The following is a 21197-nucleotide window of genomic DNA, read 5'->3' on the forward strand; positions in this document are numbered from 1 at the left end:
TCCATTTTAGTGCTTCATGTGACAGTTTGCGAACTTGTCTGTTAGTGACAGATGACAAAAAAGTACAAGTTCAAAGGGCTTGAAACAGGTTTAATATCCTGTGTGTCTGTCACCAATGCTATGCACCTGTAACCCAGTAGTAGTAGTATGTCCCCTGTGTACAGCATTAGTAGTAGTAGTAGTATGTTCCCTGTGTACAGCATTAGTAGTATGTTCCCTGTGTACAGCAGTAGTAGTAGTATGTCCCCTGTGTACAGCATTAGTAGTAGTAGTAGTATGTTCCCTGTGTACAGCATTAGTAGTATGTTCCCTGTGTACAGCAGTAGTAGTAGTAGTATGTCCCCTGTGTACAGCATTAGTAGTAGTAGTAGTAGTATGTTCCCTGTGTACAGCGCAGCAGCAATAGTAGTAGTAGTATGTCCCCTGTGTACAGCAGTAGTAGTAGTATGTTCCCTGTGTACAGCAGTAGTAGTAGTATGTTCCCTGTGTACAGCAGTAGTAGTAGTATATTCCCTGTGTACAGTAGTAGTATGTTCCCTGTGTACAGCAGTAGTAGTAGTATGTTCCCTGTGTACAGCAGTAGTAGTAGTATGTTCCCTGTGTACAGCAGTAGTAGTAGTATGTTCCCTGTGTACAGCAGTAGTAGTAGTATATTCCCTGTGTACAGTAGTAGTAGTATGTTCCCTGTGTACAGCAGTAGTAGTAGTATGTTCCCTGTGTACAGCAGTAGTAGTATATTCCCTGTGTACAGTAGTAGTAGTATGTTCCCTGTGTACAGTAGTAGTAGTATGTTCCCTGTGTACAGCAGTAGTAGTAGTATATTCCCTGTGTACAGTAGTAGTAGTATGTTCCCTGTGTGCAGCAGTAGTAGTAGTATGTTCCCTGTGTACAGCAGTAGTAGTAGTATGTTCCCTGTGTACAGCATTAGTAGTATGTTCCCTGTGTACAGCATTAGTAGTATGTTCCCTGTGTACAGCAGTAGTAGTATATTCCCTGTGTACAGTAGTAGTAGTATGTTCCCTGTGTACAGCAGTAGTAGTAGTATGTTCCCTGTGTACAGCAGTATTAGTAGTATGTTCCCTGTGTACAGCATTAGTAGTATGTTCCCTGTGTACAGCAGTAGTAGTAGTATGTTCCCTGTGTACAGCAGTAGTAGTAGTATGTTCCCTGTGTACAGCAGCATTAGTAGTATGTTCCCTGTGTACAGCAGTAGTAGTAGTATGTTCCCTGTGTACAGCAGTAGTAGTAGTATGTTCCCTGTGTACAGCAGTAGTAGTAGTATGTTCCCTGTGTACAGCAGTAGTAACCCAGTCAAACAAAGAGTTAACAGAAACTTAGTTTTGGCCAATCAGAGGAGGCCTTTGCAGAACATAAGTATTAAGTATTTTGTCCGCTAACACAAGTATATATAAGTATATAACAGAGTTTTCAGTGTCAGTGTTTTGTCAGTCATAGAAACAGGAACATGTATTTTATTGGACACAAAGTGAACAAATAATATAGGTTATTTAATTATTTATTTAATTATTATGAATTAATTATTCAAAGTGTTTTCATCAGGAGTTGAACCTGGTGACTGCCGGCCAGCCGGTATGACTTCGGATCCACTCAAAGTAATGAGCCACCTGTCCGAGAGAAGAGAGAGAAGGAATCAATATTAAAGAGCCCATATTATGAAAAAAACAAACACTTTTTCCGGGATTTCGGGAGTTATTTTGTGTCTCTGGTGCTTCCACACGCATACACACTTTGAAAAACAACCCTCCATGCTGTTCTGAGTGAGATACGGTTTCTGAATGTGTCCTGCCTTCAGTCTCCGGGTGAGCTGGTCAAAATCGGCACGGCTTGTGACGTCACAAGCCGAAACGAGCCGTTAGCTCGTAGCGTTAGCATGCTAACGCTAGCATGCTACCTCGTTCTCAATAGCAAAGCACTGCTACAACACACACAAGTTCACCATAATCTACAAAAGAACTACTTCCATGTGCGTCCTCGTTTAGAAGAAGTCTCCCAGCTAATCCTGCCTTGTAACTGACTGAAGGTGGAGAAACAGCCTTTCTTTTACTGTCTATGGAGCTAGCTAGCTGACATGATCTACATCTGAGCTACTGAGCATGTGCCAGTGCAATCAAAGATAGTACAGAAGAAGAAGAAGAAAAGAGGTCTCACTCTGTAGCTAAAACAGAGACCAGCTGAAAAGAGGATCTGCAGCAGTGAGAGAGAGCTGGGCAGTACAACAACAATATGGTGTTTTTTGAAAATTAAACCATGTAAACCTATTCTGGTACAACCTTAAAATACAATTATGAAGCTGAAAATTAGCATAATATGGGCGCTTTAATGTTACGTTATATTTGTGCTCGTGCGTAGCTCAAACACTGAACATGAACAAAGCAACCAGACCTCCAAACCATACGAGGATATCGGTCGTTTGTTCCTACACATCCAAACCACAGAAACTAACACGTCGATGTGGGTGAAAGTTAGGGTTGGGTACCGAAACCCGGTGCTAATACGGCAAACGACCGGTATCTACCGGACCGAATTAAAACGTGGATTTCGGTGCCACTTAAATGCCTTCTGCGCTGCTCTCTGATGCTCTGAAACAGACAGGAGCATCGCTGCACGTGGCGCTAGTTAACACTACACTTGACAGCAGGTAACGTTAGCATACCGTTAGCTAGCAGCTGGATTAAACACGGTTAAAATGCTGACAGCTAAACGGTGTAAAGGGTGTCTGTATTTCCGTGTTGAGGATTCCAACAGCGGGACGTTAAGCAGTGTTCGAGAATTTCCAATAAGAGAGACGGGCTCTGGCAGTGTGCAGCTGCCGTTGTCGGAAAAAAAACAACACAGACGGTGCATTCACTTGAAACTAGTAAGCCTCACGGTGCATTCAAAGTTTAGCACACCGGTATCGGAAATAACCCAATTACTACGACCATTAGAGGCTGCCGCCACTTTAAACGTAATTATGAGTTGAAGAGCAAACAACCTATAGGAGCATTTACTGGGGAAGGACCGTCTCGACAGCAGACGATGTAATAAATTGTACTACAGCTACTTGTTTGTAATATTTGATCGTAACGTACAAATATGTAGTCTATGCTGTCCAGGTGAATGGTGATTTCAGACCGTCCTCCACCAAAAAACGCTCCCATAAGTCATTTGATCTAGCGTCATTCTGACCTGACAAGCACAGGACTTTCACCCAGGAGACCGGGGTTCATGTCCCGTTTGAAAAGAAAAGGAAACAGAGGTTTTTTTTTTTACTTTACGGAACAAACGGAGCTGCGTCACATTTTGCGTCACGATTATTTTTCATTACCTGTGTATAAACGCCAGGGAATCCCGGCTGACCGCACCTCTCTCCCCAGCTGACGATGCCCCACAGGTAGGAAAAACCCAGCTCATCCTGACACACCAGCGGACCGCCACTGTCCCCCTGACAGGAATCGACACTGCCGTCCAGATCACCTGCAAACACACACACACACACACACACACACACACACACACACACATATGCAGGCACGCAGACGCAGACCCGCACACACACACATATACACATACACACACACACACACACATACACATGCACACACGCACGCACACACACACACACAAATAGATATACACACACACAGACAGACAGACACGCACGCACAGACAAAACATACACCCAGCCACACACATACAGGAACACACACACACACACACATATGCAGGCATGCACCCACACACACACACACACACACACACACACATTACCACCTTCACACGTCTGTACAGCAGCTTGTTTGTGTGTATTTAGCTTCTTTAACCCACCTGCACACATCATGCCGAGTTTGAAGCGTTCTTTGTAGAAATTCTCACAGTTGGCGATGAGCGACACGTTGGCCCAGAGCAACACCTGAGCCGCTTTGCCGTCTGTGGACAAACTCCTCAACATTTAAACACTGACTTGATTGACTTGACTAAACTTAACTGAACTCACCACTAAACTTTACTGTCTTGTGATTGGCCAGCAGTTGCTGTAATTTCGTAAGACATCATACATACATTCATACATTCATTCATTCATTCGTTCAACCTGTATTTATTCTCTAAAGGTCATTAAGGGGCGGCTCTCATTTGCAATGTCATCGATTCAAATTACAAAGACAATGACAGAACAACAACACAGACAAGACTACACGAATATAAAAAAAGACAATCAAACTCTCTGAACTACAGGTACAAGTAGATGCATGTTTCAATTCTGATTTCATACAAACTCGTTCATGAGAATGCGTTGCTTTGCATCATCGTCATGGACACTAACGTTACAGTTTGGGTCAGTACAGCCCAGTGTTGTAGTCAAGACCACCTAAACCGTGACCAAGTCATTACCAGGACCAGAGTGTATCGAGACAAGATAGAGACTTGGAGGAGTTGAGACCGAGACAAGACCGAGACTTTGAGGGGTTGAGACCAAGACTTTGAGGGGTTGAGACCAAGACAAGACCGAGACTTTGAGGGGTTGAGACCGAGACTTTGAGGGGTTGAGACTAAGACAAGACCAAGACTTTGAGGGGTTGAGACCAAGATGAGACCGAGACTTTGAGGGGTTGAGACCGAGACGAGACCGAGACAAGACCGAGACTTTGAGGGGTTGAGACCGAGACGAGACCGAGACAAGACCGAGACTTTGAGGGGTTGAGACCGAGACAAGACCGAGACTTTGAGGGGTTGAGACCGAGACGAGACCGAGACAAGATAGAGACTTTGAGGGGTTGCGACCGAGACAAGATAGAGACTTTGAGGGGTTGAGACCGAGACAAGATAGAGACTTTGAGGGGTTGAGACCAAGACGAGACCGAGACAAGACCGAGACTTTGAGGGGTTGAGACCAAGATGAGACCGAGACTTTGAGGGGTTGAGACCGAGACGAGACCGAGACAAGATAGAGACTTTGAGGGGTTGAGACCAAGACGAGATCGAGACTTTGAGGAGTTGAGACCGAGATGAGACCGAGACAAGATAGAGACTTTGAGGGGTTGAGACCGAGACAAGATAGAGACTTTGAGGGGTTGAGACCGAGACGAGACAAGATAGAGACTTTGAGGGGTTGAGACCGAGACGAGACCGAGACAAGACCGAGACTTTGAGGGGTTGAGACCGAGACGAGACCGAGACTTTGAGGGGTTGAGACCGAGACGAGACCGAGACAAGATCGAGACTTTGAGGGGTTGAGACCGAGTCAAGACCGAGACTTTGAGGGGTTGAGACCGAGACGAGACCGAGACTTTGAGGGGTTGAGACCGAGTCAAGACCGGGACTTTGAGGGGTTGAGACTGACCAGACCAGTGCGAGCCCCACATTGCATGACACGATAAAATGTGGAAAATGTTAACCATAGGCATACCTCAAATTAATTTGAGACAAAAAAAGATATATAACACAATAAAGGAAAGCGGAGAAAGCCAAAAAGCATAATATGAGCACTTTAACACATAAATCAGACGATGCACAGGCAGTTAAGTTATTCCCTGCAGTTGCGGTCTTGAAATAAAATCCTGAGTCATCTTTATCCGAGACCGAGACAAGATCGAGTAAAAATGAGACCTTCGAAGAGTGGTCTTGAGTACTACAACACTGGTACAGCCCATGCACATACCGGCGGTCCGGCCCCACCCGGAGATGCTGCAGGTGTGGTTGGGTTGGAAGAGGTGCTTGGACCAGGGAATGCAGACGGCGCTGATGGCCGGGTTGTCCACCAAACATTTCTGGGTGAACGGAAGCTTCTCCAGCTGCAGCAGAGCGATGTCGTTCTGGTAGGTGTTGGCGTTGTAGCTGCAGGACATTTAGAAAAAACTATTCTGTTGCAATTCGATTCACGTTAGTGTTTACATGTGTGTAACAATGATTGAGGGTTATCTCCCTCTATCAGACAGAGGAAAACCTTGGGTGGATGATGATTTCTGAAACAGGAACGATGTCAGTCGTGTCCTGAGCTTTAGACTTCTTCCAGAGAGAAAACTTCACCCTGAACGCAGAGGGGTTGGGTCTGGCAAAAAGAAAACGAGACTACTAATACTTTTACACATACAAGAACTACTTTGCAGGGGCGGAGCCAGAAGTTTTAAAGGTCCCATGGCATGGAAAATTTTACTTTATGAGGTTTTTTAATATTAATATGAGTTCCCCCAGCCTGCCTATGGTTCCCCAGTGGCTAGAAATGGTGATAGGTGTAAACCGAGCCCTGGGTATCCTGCTCTGCCTTTGAGAAAATGAAAGCTCAGATGGGTCGATCTGGAATCTTCTCTTTATGACGTCATAAGGGGAAAGGTTGCCTCCCCTTTCTCTGCTTTGCCCGCCCAGAGAATTTGGCCCACCAATGAGAGAGAGAGACATCATGGCTTGCAAACAAGTGAAGCATGGCAGTTGGTCAAGGCCACACCCCCCCTCTCCACCTAAAATGCTTAATGAAGGGCCGGCCCGAGGTTAGTGGCAGGTTGGGCCGAGTTTGGGCTCGGGCTTGGGCAGAGAATCTAAACTCTAAATATATGCTGCCGCCTAAAGAGAGACCAAAACGGTCTATTTTTAAGTTGCATAACATAGGTGAGTAATGTCAAAAATGAATGTTTTAGCTGACGATTCTACTTCATTTAATATTAATTGTAAATCAAAGAATTACTCAATATATACTACAATTATTTATGTGATAGTATAGTAGTAGCATGGAACAGTAGAAGGTATTTTAAAAACCTAAAAGATTTGGATTATTTGGGGCTAGCACCCCGGAAGTCACCACCATACTAATACTACTGCATCATACTTTACTTCTACTTTAACTCTCGTCCTACCTGACGCAGTGAGCAGCAGTGATTACCCAGCATCCTCCGATATATGCACCTCCGCAATCAATCTTCTTGTTCTCCTCCAGAGCAATCTGCCACTGGATCTGGGTCTACAGAACAAGAACAACTTTCATTTACAGACAGACAGACACACAGACACACAGACACACACACACACACAGAGAGACAGACATACAGACATACAGACATACACACACACACACACACACACACACACAGACAAAGAGAGACAGACAGACAGACAGACACACACACACACACACACACACACACACACACACACACACACACACACACACAGACAGACACACACACACACAGACAAAGAGAGAGACACACACACACACACACACACAGACAAAGAGAGACAGACAGACAGACACACACACAGACAAAGAGAGACAGACACACAGACAGACAGACACACACACACAGACAAAGAGAGACAGACAGACAGACAGACACAGACACACACACACACAAAGAGAGACAGACAGACAGACACACACACACACACACACAAAGAGAGACAGACAGACAGACACACACACACACACAGACAGAGACAGACACACACACAGAGACACAGACAAAGAGAGACAGATGGAGAGACACACACAGAGACACAGACAAAGAGAGAGAGACAGACAGACACAGAGGCAGAGAGACTGACTGACAGAGAGACAGACTGACAGAGAGACAGACTGACAGACAGACAGGTTTATGTCTAACTGACCGGGTTGGCCGGGACTCCTCCCACCACTCTCTTGACTCGGCTGGTCCTCTGTCGCTCCTCTACCTCCACATGGTCCACCGTGGTCTTATTGGGAACCCCGCATTGCAACTTGGCTTCCAGATACACTCTGCTGGCCTTCGTTTCTGGACACACATGCACACAGTTGTTGGAATTCACATCCAGCTCTGATGTGAACTGGATGACTTTGTCAATCCTTCTTCTGACCAACAACGCCCTTAATGGTCAGGCACCATCATAGCTTAAAGAGCTCATAGTACCCTATTGTCCCACTATAGCACTGCGCTCCCAGAATACAGAGTTACTTGTGGTTCCTAGAGTCTCTAAAGGTAGAATATGAGCCAGAGCCTTTAGCTATCAGGCTCCTCTCCTGTGGAACCAGCTCCCAGTCTGGGTTAGGGGGGGCAGACACCGTCACCACATTTAAGAGTATGCTTAAAACTTTTCTCTTTGATAAAGCTTATAGTTAGGGAGTGAGGAGTGGCAGAGTATGCCTACACTGGCAGGGGAGGGTGTATAGCTACAGACACGGCACCCCTCCTCTTTTCTGCTTCTCTACATAGTTGTCGGATTTGTCTACCAACCCTTGTAGGGCTGGCTCAGGTTTGCCTTGGACCAGCTCATAGTGATACTGCTTTAGGTTTAGAGTGCTGGGGGACGTCCTTTGACACACTGATCTCCTCTCTCTTTCCTTCCATCTGTGTGCATTCAAGTCCCAGTAATGCTTTTACTAACTTAGCTACGGGGAGCTTATTTCGCTAGAGTCCTTTTGTTTTCTCCCCTGGCAGATTTCCTTGGATTTGGGTGGCACCTGAATCGTGGTTACAGCTGCTGCCATGGTCCTGCTCAACACCCTGCTATGCCCTGCACTGCTACTGCTATTATTTCTAGTCATAGTTCTATAATCTTTATTGGTACTACTGTATAATTGCCACTGTTCATAATACCAACTGCTATAATTATTATGAATCATATTATCTCTATATCTGTATCAGTGTCTGTGTGTCCCAATTGGCAGTGGCAAATGGCTGCCCAACAAGAGTCAGGGTCTGTCTTACGTTTCTGCCTGTTTAATGGAAGTTTTTCCTCACCACTGTCACACCACATCCTTGCTCTTGGGGGGAATTGCTGGGTCTCTGTAAATTGGCCCTAACCCGACTTGTGGTAAGGCGACCTGGTGACCTGAGGCGTTTGAGGCTAGTTGAACATTTTCTTTCAAAACCATGTTCAATAATTTTCTGTTAAGGAGAGGCGAAGTCCCTCCCATTCCGGTGTACATCATGGGACCTTATTTTAGAAAACAGTATGTCCGGTACTGTACAAGGAGAGACAAATACTGTTTTGATCCCATTTAAAGCGAGCCTTGAATTACACATATGATGTTCCTCAGTTGGTCGTAGGTTCGTCGTAGTACCACTTAGTTTTGCGTGAAACCGCTCAGTGAAATACATCTCTCGTCTCGCACAATATATGTCACCTTGCTCGCTAGCTAGCTAGCTAGCTTAGCTCCACTCCACAACACATGTAGCGTTATCTTACCTGATATGTTTTATGCAGCGTCTTTTTATCAGCTGAGAAAAGAAAGAACGTGTGAGTAACGTCACATCCCCGGCACCAAACACAGACACCGTAGCTTCAGAGAGACTTTGGGCTGACGAGTCTTTCTAATGACGCATTTTCACAGAGTGAGACTTCAACAGTTTTACCACAAACTGATACTTTCATCACTTTCAAAATAACGTTAAAGTGACAAACATCATATGTGTATTTCATGGCTCAATTCAAACGGTATCAAAACATTATTTGTGTCTCCCCCTTCACTACCGTACATATTTTTTCCGAAATAAGTTCCCATGGTTGTCCACCGGAAGGGGAGGGACTTTGCCTCTCTATAACAGCTTCCACACTTATGGTTTCCGTCTTTTCATCTGATGTTGGAACCTGGTTGTCAGGGATTTGCTCCGAACAAGGATGACCACATACTTTTGGCCATAAAGTGTACTACTGTACGTGTCACTGTTTAGATATCTGTCTATATCCACAACGTTCCACCTCCGGGATTGCTCCGTTGCCGCCGGATGTCCTTCTTTACGGCCGGATGTCCGTCACCTTCCGTTGTCTTTGTGTTGGCGTTCTAACCTCTGGTGGATTTCTGAGGACTATGGTTAACTGCTCCTCAGATCTCTGCAGGGTAAATCCAGACAGCTAGCTAGACTATCTGTCCAATCTGAGTTTTCTGCTGCACGACTAAAACAACTTTTGAACGTACACACGTTCCACCAAAACTAGTTCCTTCCTGAGGCTATTTTGCAGAGGCACCGTGGCTCCGACTGGCGCTTAGCCCCGCCCAAGACGATTGTGATTGATTTAAAGAAATGCCAATAAACCAGAGCACATTTTTCTCCCATCCAGGAGTGCTGTGTGGACTAGCCAGACCCTCCTCCGTGGCGCTGTGGAGGAAGGTCTGGCAATGCAAGACTACTGTTTAGGCTACATACCTTTTTGGGGAGAGTTGTACGCTGAAAAAAACAAAAAAACAAATGTTATTATCTATCTCCATGACTAACAATGACAATTTCCAATTTGAAATGGTTAACCCACTGCTGTTTGCATCTCAGTTGCACGTATACCTGAGGTTTTCTTGAGTTGATGCACCGGCTCTGTTTCTGTGGAAAACAGAGAAATATTACAATTACTTCAATCTGTCAGAAAATCGTCTGCATAGTCCCCCATCCCTGAAAATAATGATGTTAGATGTTGGTTTTAGGGCTGGGTTAAAATAATCGGTTCTCCAAAGAAAATCAATCTTTGTTTGAGTGATATCAATTAATAATATCCAGAAATCAATGCTTTAATATATGCCTTTTCACCATGGATTTATAAGTAAAAAGTACAAAGTTGCCAGGATTGGTATCCAGGATTGCAGGTTTCCCTGCCACTAGCATCAAGTTACTGCATTTAGCAGTAGAGATGTACCAATACCTGTATCCGAAAAGCCTCCGATACTGCCTAAAAACCTGGTATCTGTTTCAGAAAGTACTGGAGTTTATGCACCGATACGATACGTAATTTAGCCCTGTAGAAAATCTACTCTCAAGTAGTTCATTTATGTTCTTTTTCCGTTATGACTCGCTGTCAAACTGGATAAACAAAGAAAGTTCTGTGGCGTTTATTGTTGGATTGCAATCATATCACGTCCATACAGGGATTGTAGTATACAGCTGTTAAAACATCATAAAGTATACAACACACTGGTTCGGATTGGTACACAAGTTCAGGTATCGGATTCGGTATTGGGAAGTAAAACAATGGTATTGAACCATCTCTACTTAGCAGTGGACAGTAATAGAATATAGCAGTACTTTCTACCATCACCAATGGCAGATGAGGGCTTTTAAACCAAATACTACACAACCAGAATGTTTCAGGAGTAACGTGACCCGGAAATGGGCAGAATTTAACAGCTTTGGCAGCCAAGATGCATGTAGCTTAGTGTTGACGAACTGACCAAAGAGCTGGTTAATTAGCCCGACTCATGTCACTGAACCAGGAGAATCAAGTGCCATACATCAATGAACTGACTCACTCCTGTTTTTTTCTTTTATCTCATTCGTGCCGTTGTTTGTAGCTGGTATTCTTCTGCTACTGTGTGTGTAGAAATCTAGCTCATTAGCGCCTCCACTGGAGTAGTGGAAGTGATGACCGCGCACCAAGCTACTGAACGAGACCGAATGTAACCGTGCAACCGGCCGCTTGAGTCTAATGTAATCAAGCTGTGTCTTGGTTCCTGGCGGGGGAAGTAAACGAGCGTTTTAGCTCACATGGATTTCTCTGAAATGCGTTTACTTCATTATTTGAAGATTTGGCCACGTTTAACATGAAATTCCATCATTGCAACATAAAAGATACGATAGAAAATACGGAAAAAGCATAATAGGTCACCTTTAATGTAAAACATAATCCTGGGTTGCTTCTTGCTTGTCCAATTTACAGCAAAAGTTCTCTGAGAGGTTCCTCTGAGGAACTGAAGTTTCCTGATTGATTGATATTGACTCAAATTGTAAATTTAATCAAATCGGGACTGTGTGAATGGGAATTGCAACGAGTCATTGGCGATACCCAGCCCTAGTTGGTTTAAACCTTTTTTTAAAGGGGTGAAAAAACAGAAATCGTACACAGAAAGAGAAAAAGTTTCACTGATTTCCAAAACTGAATGGAAGTAAATTATGTTTTGGGTAAACTGATTCAAAAATGTCTATGTATCTCACTGTTGTTTCTGTGTTTGAGTGTTTCATCCGAGCCATCCAGACAGTCAATCTGTCCGTCACCGAGGCCATTTTTATGCACGCACACGCCCGTCTTGCAGCGGAAAGCACCGTTTCTGCAACCTGTCAAACACATAATTCACATTGTGAAAGACAGGACCATTCAGGGTTATAAAATCCATTTATGTGTGTGTGTATTTTCTGTACTTTTGCAGCACATCTCATCACTGCGGTCGCCACAGTCGTCAACTCCGTTACAAGTCTGGTTCAGAGACACCCACTTTTCATTTGCACACTTGAAGCCACTCTTTTCTGAAAGACATACATTCACAAACATTTCATAATACTAGAATAGTATAGCAAAATACAAGAGAAACAAATGTCAGACTGACATGCGATGTGCATTCTTCTTGGAAAACAAAAATGTCTCATGATATATTGTCTCTAAAAGTATATTATTCAATGTTGTGTTTTTTGTTAAAGTAAGAAAAGAAAATCGTGCTCGATGGTGTTTTAAGCCCCCAACGTAGACTTCAAGGCAGCGCTGCGACTGTCGACTTCAAGGCACCTAACCCTAACCATTGTCTAATCCTAGTGCCTTCCAGGCAGCGCCTGGAAGACGACGTTGGGGGCTTAAAACACCAAACACTGAAAATCGCAATACTCAAAACTATCAAACTGCAATATTTCTAGTATCACAATAAATGAAAATTACAACACAAATCCAATCGTAAAAGAATTGACTCGAGACTAAAGCACATTGTCCCAGCTCACCAATGGAAAAGAGTAGAGTAAAATCAGTACATACTGACCGCTTGATTGTTTATAACAGGTTGCTGTAGCGACACTCATCATGTCCATCTCCTTGTCGGAGATGTCACACTCAGCTAGCGAAGCCTCGTAACCTTGGCAGTAGATGCTAACGCAGCTGCTCGGTAACTGCTTGTCACCGCTGGTTGTCAGGTTATTGTAAGACACGGAATCAGCCGTCTCTGCACCTCTGTAAGCACACACATACACACACACACACACACACACAGACACAGACACAGACACACTCACACACACACACAGACACACACACAGACAGACAGACAGACAGACACACACACACACACAGACACACACACACACACACAGACACAGACACACACACACACAGAGACAGACACACACACACACACACACACACACACACACACACACACACACACACACACACACACACACACACACACACACACACACACACACACACACACACACACACACACAGACACAGACAGACACACACACACACACAGACACACACACACACAGACACACACAGACACACACACACACACACACACAGACACAGACACAGACACACTCACACACACACACAGACACAGACACAGACAGACACACACACACACAGACACACACACACAGACACACACACACACACACACACACACACACACACACACACACACACACACAGACACACACACACACACACACACAGACACACACACACACACACACAGACACAGACACACACACAGACACACACACACACACACACAGACACACACACACACACACACACACACACACACACACACACACACACACACAGACACACACAGACACACAAGTCTTAAGGCTATATCTCCATCGCTATGTTTTGGTTTTTGGCAGCTTAGTACACAAAATGTTGAACGATAGTATACATATTGAGTATGTAGTGCATAGTATGTGCTCTCAGACGCAACATAAGTGTATACAACGTATACGGTTTTATGAATCCGTGCTGACTGCCAAAGGCAGTGCTTAGGTCGAGTCTTCGTATCAAAAAAGTCACCTATAACCTCAGGGCGACCCCGCACACAATCTCTGTGTGATCCCTGAGCGTATGTCTTTTTCATCTTCTTGCTTTGCAGGTTGTCTGCCATCTGTGGTAGCATTAGCTTTAACTAAACCTGTATACTGTAAGTCTGCTTGAAGCTCGCCGCTCGTAGCACTGCGATCTTACGTTCGAAGTTGCAAATTCTTCGCCCTCCAAAGGCTGCGATGAGCTGTCCCTCTTCAGAGAGGGAACAGAGTGTCAACCAGTCCGGGGCTTCTTACGTTGGTGTGACAAAGTCACCCCAAAGTTACAGTTGACGTTGTTGATATACTGTACATGCTCATACTTTTCATGTTCATACTTTTCAGTTGGCCAACATTTCTAAAAATCCTTTTTTGTATTGGTCTTAAGTAATATTCTAATTTTCGGAGATACTGAATTTGGGATTTTCATTAGTTGTCAGTTATAATCATCACAATTAAAATAAATGAACATTTGAAATATATCACTCTGTGTGTGATGAATGAATATAATATACAAATTTCACTTTTTGGATGGAATTACTGAAATAAATCAACTTTTTCATGATATTCTAATTATATGACCAGCACCTGTATATACCTGACCTGCAAATGCCCGAGATGCAAGATATTCAGTTTAAAGCACTGCCTTTGGCGGTCACTACAAATGAAATAGAACAGACAAAATGTACTCTGACATCTTTAGAGGTCGTGGAAGGCATATTTTTCACTTTGACGGAGCTTCTTCAGATAAGCATTTATTATAAATGTATTTTATTTCCACAAGAGTGTATTGTATAAATATATCCCCTCTCACAGTGGATTCCCATGAGTCTTGCAGACCACGTTAGCAGCCGCCATGTTCCAAATCTTCGGACACACCAGTAACTCCTCCCCACCTTCAGATGTCCCAGGGTGAGGGAGGAAGACCTTGACCACTCCCGTTTCTGGGTCTATTGAACTTTTAAACTTCGGATGAATTGCTGTGGTGACAGAGAAATGACTTTAACATTAACTACAAGTAGTAATACAGGGAGAGTATAAGGATACTTAATATATTACAAGGCACTGAATGCATCTGTGAGAACGAACCTCCGCAATCAACCCCAAAGTGCGACATGACGGATTTCTTGGTCCGACACGAGAGAGCCATCACCTGGAAAACAGATTAACAATGTGTTAAAATAAATGAAACTGTTGTTCCATAAGCCACGTTCAGACCAAAGATCAGCAACAAGATGAGTTGAAACTTGCAATGCCTTCTCAAAGCTGCCAGTTTACACCAATGACATGAGACGGTGTATCATCTGCATAGAAACGACTCTCTGTACTTCTGTTCTAACTTCAGACTTTTCAGGCGTTTTTGTAGCTGGATATCATTTGTAGCGTCTTAAAATATTAATTTGTTCCAACGCCGCTCCCTCTCTTCAGTCACTCTCTAGCTCGCTCCACCACATACCGTGCTGACCGTTGATTTTTGATGATTGATGTTGGATAAGATCCATAAAGTTATATAGGATTTACTTCTGTAATACCAAATTGGATGTTTTTGGTGCTTATTCGACGCCATTTAGCGCTGGAAACGACACAACAATTTTTTTATGCTTTTGTTACACATTACTGGCGCTTTTTCAATGTTTTTTAAAAAGTTTTTTGGTGCTGTACTTATCACTTTTTCGGACTGTTTTTTTCCAGTTTTTCCGTTTTTTGTGTTTTTGAACCTCCGTCTTAAACTCTGCCATTTCCACTAGCTGACAGTATGTAACATAGAAATAAAATGGATTCTGGATCATTTTATTTCTATAATTTGTAGCTGACTTGAACAGCTGACTTCTCTGTTGGCTGTTGAAACAGGAGACGTCTCCTACATTGTAAAACCAGCCTCTGGAGACTCGACCAGCTGACTTCTCTATCGACTGTTGAAACAGGAGACGTCTCTTACGTTGTAAAACCAGCCTCTGGAGACTCCACCAGCTGACTTCTCTATCGACTGTTGAAACAGGAGACGTGTTTTACGTTCTAAAACCAGCCTCTGGAGACTCCACCAGCTGACTTCTCTATTGGCTGTTGAAACAGGAGACGTCTCTTACGTTGTAAAACCAGCCTCTGGAGACTCCACCAGCTGACTTCTCTATTTGCTGTTGAAACAGGAGACGTCTCTTACGTTCTAAAACCAGCCTCTGGAGACTCCACCAGCTGACTTCTCTATCGACTGTTGAAACAGGAGACGTCTCTTACGTTGTAAAACCAGCCTCTGGAGACTCCACCAGCTGACTTCTCTATTGGCTGTTGAAACAGGAGACGTCTCTTATGTTGTAAAACGAGCCTCTGGAGACTCGACCAGCTGACTTCTCTATCGACTGTTGAAACAGGAGACGTCTCTTACGTTGTAAAACCAGCCTCTGGAGACTCCACCAGCTGACTTCTCTATTTGCTGTTGAAACAGGAGACGTCTCTTACGTTCTAAAACCAGCCTCTGGAGACTCAACCAGCTGACTTCTCTATTGGCTGTTGAAACAGGAGACGTCTCTTACGTTGTAAAACCAGCCTCTGGAGACTCCACCAGCTGACTTCTCTATTGGCTGTTGAAACAGGAGACGTCTCTTACGTTCTAAAACCAGCCTCTGGAGACTCCACCAGCTGACTTCTCTATTGGCTGTTGAAACAGGAGACGTCTCTTACGTTGTAAAACCAGCCTCTGGAGACTCCACCAGCTGACTTCTCTATTGGCTGTTGAAACAGGAGACGTCTCTTACGTTGTAAAACCAGCCTCTGGAGACTCCACCAGCTGACTTCTCTATTGGCTGTTGAAACAGGAGACGTCTCTTACGTTGTAAAACCAGCCTCTGGAGACTCCACCAGCTGACTTCTCTATTGGCTGTTGAAACAGGAGACGTCTCTTACGTTCTAAAACCAGCCTCTGGAGACTCAACCAGCTGACTTCTCTATCGGCTGTTGAAACAGGAGACGTCTCTTACGTTCTAAAACCAGCCTCTGGAGACTCCACCAGCTGACTTCTCTATTGGCTGTTGAAACAGGAGACGTCTCTTACGTTGTAAAACCAGCCTCTGGAGACTCCACCAGCTGACTTCTCTATTGGCTGTTGAAACAGGAGACGTCTCTTACGTTGTAAAACCAGCCTCTGGAGACTCGACCAGCTGACTTCTCTATTGGCTGTTGAAACAGGAGACGTCTCTTACGTTGTAAAACCAGCCTCTGGAGACTCCACCAGCTGACTTCTCTATTTGCTGTTGAAACAGGAGACGTCTCTTACGTTGTAAAACCAGCCTCTGGAGACTCCACCAGCTGACTTCTCTATTGGCTGTCGAAACAGGAGATGTCTCTTACGTTGTAAAACCAGCCTCTGGAGACTCCACCAGCTGACTTCTCTATTGGCTGTCGAAACAGGAGATGTCTCTTACGTTGTAAAACCAGCCTCTGGAGACTCCACCAGCTGACTTTTCTGTTGGCTGTTGAAACGGGAGACGTCTCTTACGTTGTAAAACCAGCCCCTGGAGACTCAACAAGCTGGTTTGAGTCGAGCTGAGACGTGCCGGTTCAGACCGCTGAAACTTTTCATGAAACATTCTAAAACGTTCGTCGCAAATCTTTGGTATGAACTGGGGTTTAATGATGCCCAAAACCAACACAATTTACTAATGTAGAAGGGTTGCACTATTGAAATCAACCAGGTCATTTTAAGGCCTGTAATGAGTATCTAGATTATATCGATTCTGATTTCAATCAGAGTCATCTTGTCACATGGTTTTGATTCTTGACAAGTGGTATAGATGGGAACTAATTGGGCAGTTTTTTTTTCTTCCAGAAACTGATTAGTAGCTTAGAAAACTACATCTAAAACAAATTCCAGATTTGTGTTTCCACATTGAGTTCATATTCCAGAACAGCTGTCGATAGCCTATCTCTGTACATGAGTTACCTGGCAGTAGGAGCGGTAGTTTCTATTGTCCAGCCCACAAACTGAGGTCACGTTCTCAACAGGACACATGTAGGGTGGTTTACAAGAGCAACGTCCTTCGATGCAACGCTCCCATGGAGGACAAAACACCAGGTCACATGATGCACGAGTTAACCTGATAAATGTTGAAAGATAGATCATACTGAATACTATCATGCTACCAACTTTTTCCTATTGGCTGTTTGACCTACTGCCAGGCTGAGGTGGGTGTGGCTTACCTTTACAAAAGCAGAAGTTAAGGACAAACTAGGAGACAGCCATGAAGGATGCCATGTGGTACATCCCATCCCCCTTAATTTGCATCCCTGTTTCCTTTACTTGCTTCCCTTCCTTGCATATTAGTCCGTCCCACAGAGGAAACATGGGAGAGACGTGAGGAAATCATGCAAGGAGAGAGGAAACAAGGAAATGTGTGTTTTAGAGGGATGAGACGTCCTTTCCTCTGAAGCGTCACGTGACTTCGTCAGCTGTATGGGCGGAGTTAGCAACAGCTTTCAGCTGCACGGCTTCCAGGAAGGCTGCTCTCTGTATCCTCACTCATAGCTCCCCAGAGATCCATCTTCGCTCCTCCATTCTCGCTTCTCAGTGCAGGAATAAGAGCTTTGAGACAGCCTTCATGAAGAATGGCCAGACAACTTTTTTTTTTTCTTTCTTTTCTTTGTTTTTAAAAGATTTATTTCGTTATGGTATTCTGTGTTTCCCTTATCAAGTTGTGTCAATGTTTTGTCTGCCTCTTTGCATCTCATTAAATGTCTACAAATGAACTATCACCAGATCACCGACTAACGAGTGTCGAGGCTAGTCAGCGCCAGACCACAGCCAGATTGCTGGTCAGAAGACGAAGCGGAGCAGCGACAAGTGAACGAGACAGCAGGTAAGCCACACACACCTCAGCCTGGCAGTAGATCAAATAGCCAATATGAAAGGGACTGTGCCATGACACTACAAACAGATTCATTTCACATTACTTACACACACACACATATATATATATATATATTATAGAGTAATAATAATAATAATGTATGCTTTTATTGATCCCCGGTTTTGTAATCCCCAATTAAAAAATGTTTCACTCTGTTGTTGGAGCACACTACACAGGCTTGAACTACACACACACTCAGGTCCTATATGGGCAAACATTTAGAGACGTCAGAGTGAGAGGTGCCCCGAGCAGGCCTAGTGGCATTAAGCCTTGGACCGCTAGACTTCCTGGGTCTGCTGGTTAGGTGGAAAGTTATCAGTAGCTTAAGACTGTGATAATCTAGCCTTGTACCAGACCTCTGAATCATTAAAAAAGACTGTAATGTACAAATATGAATGTAACAGACCATAGCAACTACAGAGTAGTAAAGGAAATCTAACAACCACAGGAAGAAACCCATCAAAATATACTTGCAGACACTTAAGTGAACTCAGGAACTCATCTCTCTCAGGGGCTTTAGGGGTTGGGGTTGGTAACTTGGGTTTTAGTTGAATCCCCTCTATGGGTGATGGATCCTCATCACCTGAACACTGCAGCAGCAATTAAAATGCATTACAGTGCGAAATCAAGAGAACAGGAGAGAACAGAACATGGTTATCATAACATCTACGGCTCAGGGCCGTTTCCTGGTAAAGCATTATGCAGATGATACACAACTTTATACCTCTGTAAACGTATAAGTACTTGTTGCTTGTTGAATTCAGCAGTTTTATCTTTTGTTGAAAATTATTTTTTGTCAACTTGTATTTGACCAAGATCACAAGACTACAGTTATTTAATTATAAGTACTACTAGTGCAGTGCAAAGTGCCGATTGCTTGGTTCCCAGTATTTTTTTCAGAACTTTATCCAACTAATAGTGAGGTTGTCTGGTCTGTCTTTGCTGCTAAATTTTACTGACACAACGTATCAGACACACTCACAGACGCAGCCACGCAGCAATAGTAACTGGCTGCAGGATTCCCTTAAATTAGAACAACTTGTTTCCATTGGGACGTTTAAGATGATGCTTGAAAATGTGTTACATAGGGAGTGCTCTTGTTTACTAATAGCCCTCTCATTCATTCATCAGTTATTCTCATTTGTTTTTATTTACTGTAATTTTGTGATAGTTCCTTCATTAATGTTTTTTTTTTCAAGCAAACATGATAAGAATAGTTACAATATAACTACTTTCCATGCCCAAATGTAACTAGTGACATATACAGTGGGTACAGTATTTGATACACTGCCGATTTTGCAGGTTTTCCCACTTACAAAGCATGTAGAAGTCTGTAATTTTTTATCATAGGTACTCTTCAACTGTGAGTGACGGAATCTAAAACAAAAATCTAGATCACACTGTATGATTTTTAAGTAAATAATTTGCATTTTATTGCATGACATAAGTATTTGATACATCAGAAAAGCAGAACTTAATATTTGGTACAGAAACCTTTGTTTGCAATTACAGAGATCATACGTTTCCTGTAGTTCTTGATCAGGTTTGCACACACTGCAGCAGGAATTTTGGCCCACTCCTCCATACAGACCTTCTCCAGATCCTTCAGGTTTTGGGGCTGTCGCTGGGCAATACGGACTTTCAGCTCCCTCCAAAGATTTTCTATTGGGTTCAGATCTGGAGACTGGCTAGGCCACTCCAGGACCTTGAGATGCTTCTTACGGAGCCACTCCTTAGTTGCCCTGGCTGTGTGTTTCGGGTCGTTGTCATGCTGGAAGCCCCAGCCACGACCCATCTTCAATGCTCTTACTGAGGGAAGGAGGTTGTTGGCCAAGATCTCGCGATACATGGCCCCATCTATCCTCCCCTCAATAAGTCGTCCTGTCACCTTTGCAGAAAAGCAACCCCAATGAATGATGTTTCCACCTCCATGCTTCATGGTTGGGATGGTGTTCTTGGGGTTGTACTCATCCTTCTTCTTCCTCAAAACACGGCGAGTAGAGTTTAGTCCAAAAAGCTCTATTTTTGTCTCATCAGACCACATTACCTTCTCCCATTCCTCTTCTGGATCATCCAGATGGTCATTGGCAAACTTCAGACGGCCCTAGACATGCGCTGGCTTGAGCAGGGGGACCTTGCGTGCGCTGCAGGATTTTAATCCATGACGGCGTAGTGTGTTACTAATGGTTTTCTTTGAGACTGGGGTCCCAGCTCTCTTCAGTCATTGACCAGGTCCTGCCGTGTAGTTCTGGGCTGATCCTTCACCTTCCTCATGATCATTGATGCCCCACGAGGTGAGATCTTGCATGGAGCCCCAGACCGAGGGAGATTGACCGTCATCTTGAACTTCTTCCATTTTCTAATAATTGCGCCAACAGTTGTTGCCTTCTCACCAAGCTGCTTGCCTATTGTCCTGTAGCCCCTCCCAGCCTTGTGCAGGTCTACAATTTTATCCCTGATGTCCTTACACAGCGCTCTGGTCTTGGCCATTGTGGAGAGGTTGGAGTCTGTTTGAGTGTGTGGACAGGTGTCTTTTACACAGGTAACAAGTTCAAAC

The 21197-nt window shown here is 44.0% G+C and overlaps 1 protein-coding gene across 1 annotated transcript; it reads right to left on the reverse strand.

Moving 5' to 3' along the window:
• Positions 1-1527: 1527 nt before the first annotated feature.
• cfi (complement factor I) lies at positions 1528-17745 on the reverse strand. The gene is made up of 15 exons (XM_078245078.1): positions 17677-17745; positions 14829-14892; positions 14554-14719; positions 12695-12834; positions 12090-12194; positions 11886-12005; positions 10248-10283; positions 10116-10136; positions 7600-7742; positions 6849-6952; positions 5945-6049; positions 5660-5835; positions 3829-3930; positions 3329-3477; positions 1528-1625 (listed from the first exon to the last, which is right to left on the reverse strand). Exons 1-15 carry the CDS (start codon positions 17743-17745, stop codon positions 1557-1559), a joined length of 1569 nt encoding a protein of 522 aa, XP_078101204.1. The 3' UTR covers positions 1528-1556.
• Positions 17746-21197: the final 3452 nt, after the last annotated feature.

This window comes from Sander vitreus, unplaced genomic scaffold, assembly GCF_031162955.1.
Source record: "Sander vitreus isolate 19-12246 unplaced genomic scaffold, sanVit1 ctg362_0, whole genome shotgun sequence".
Taxonomy (NCBI): Eukaryota; Metazoa; Chordata; class Actinopteri; order Perciformes; family Percidae; genus Sander; species Sander vitreus.

Bases quoted from the DNA above. Each gene is read 5' to 3' on its own strand.
- cfi (XM_078245078.1), bottom strand. From the start codon at position 17,745: ATGTGTCCTGTTGAGAACGTGACCTCAGTTTGTGGGCTGGACAATAGA. The intron at 14,893-17,676 runs GTAACTCATGTA...TCTGTTTTCCAG, and splicing joins ACTACCGCTCCTACTGCCAG to GTGATGGCTCTCTCGTGTCG. The intron at 5,836-5,944 runs GTTTTCCTCTGT...AATGTCCTGCAG, and splicing joins GAAATCATCATCCACCCAAG to CTACAACGCCAACACCTACC.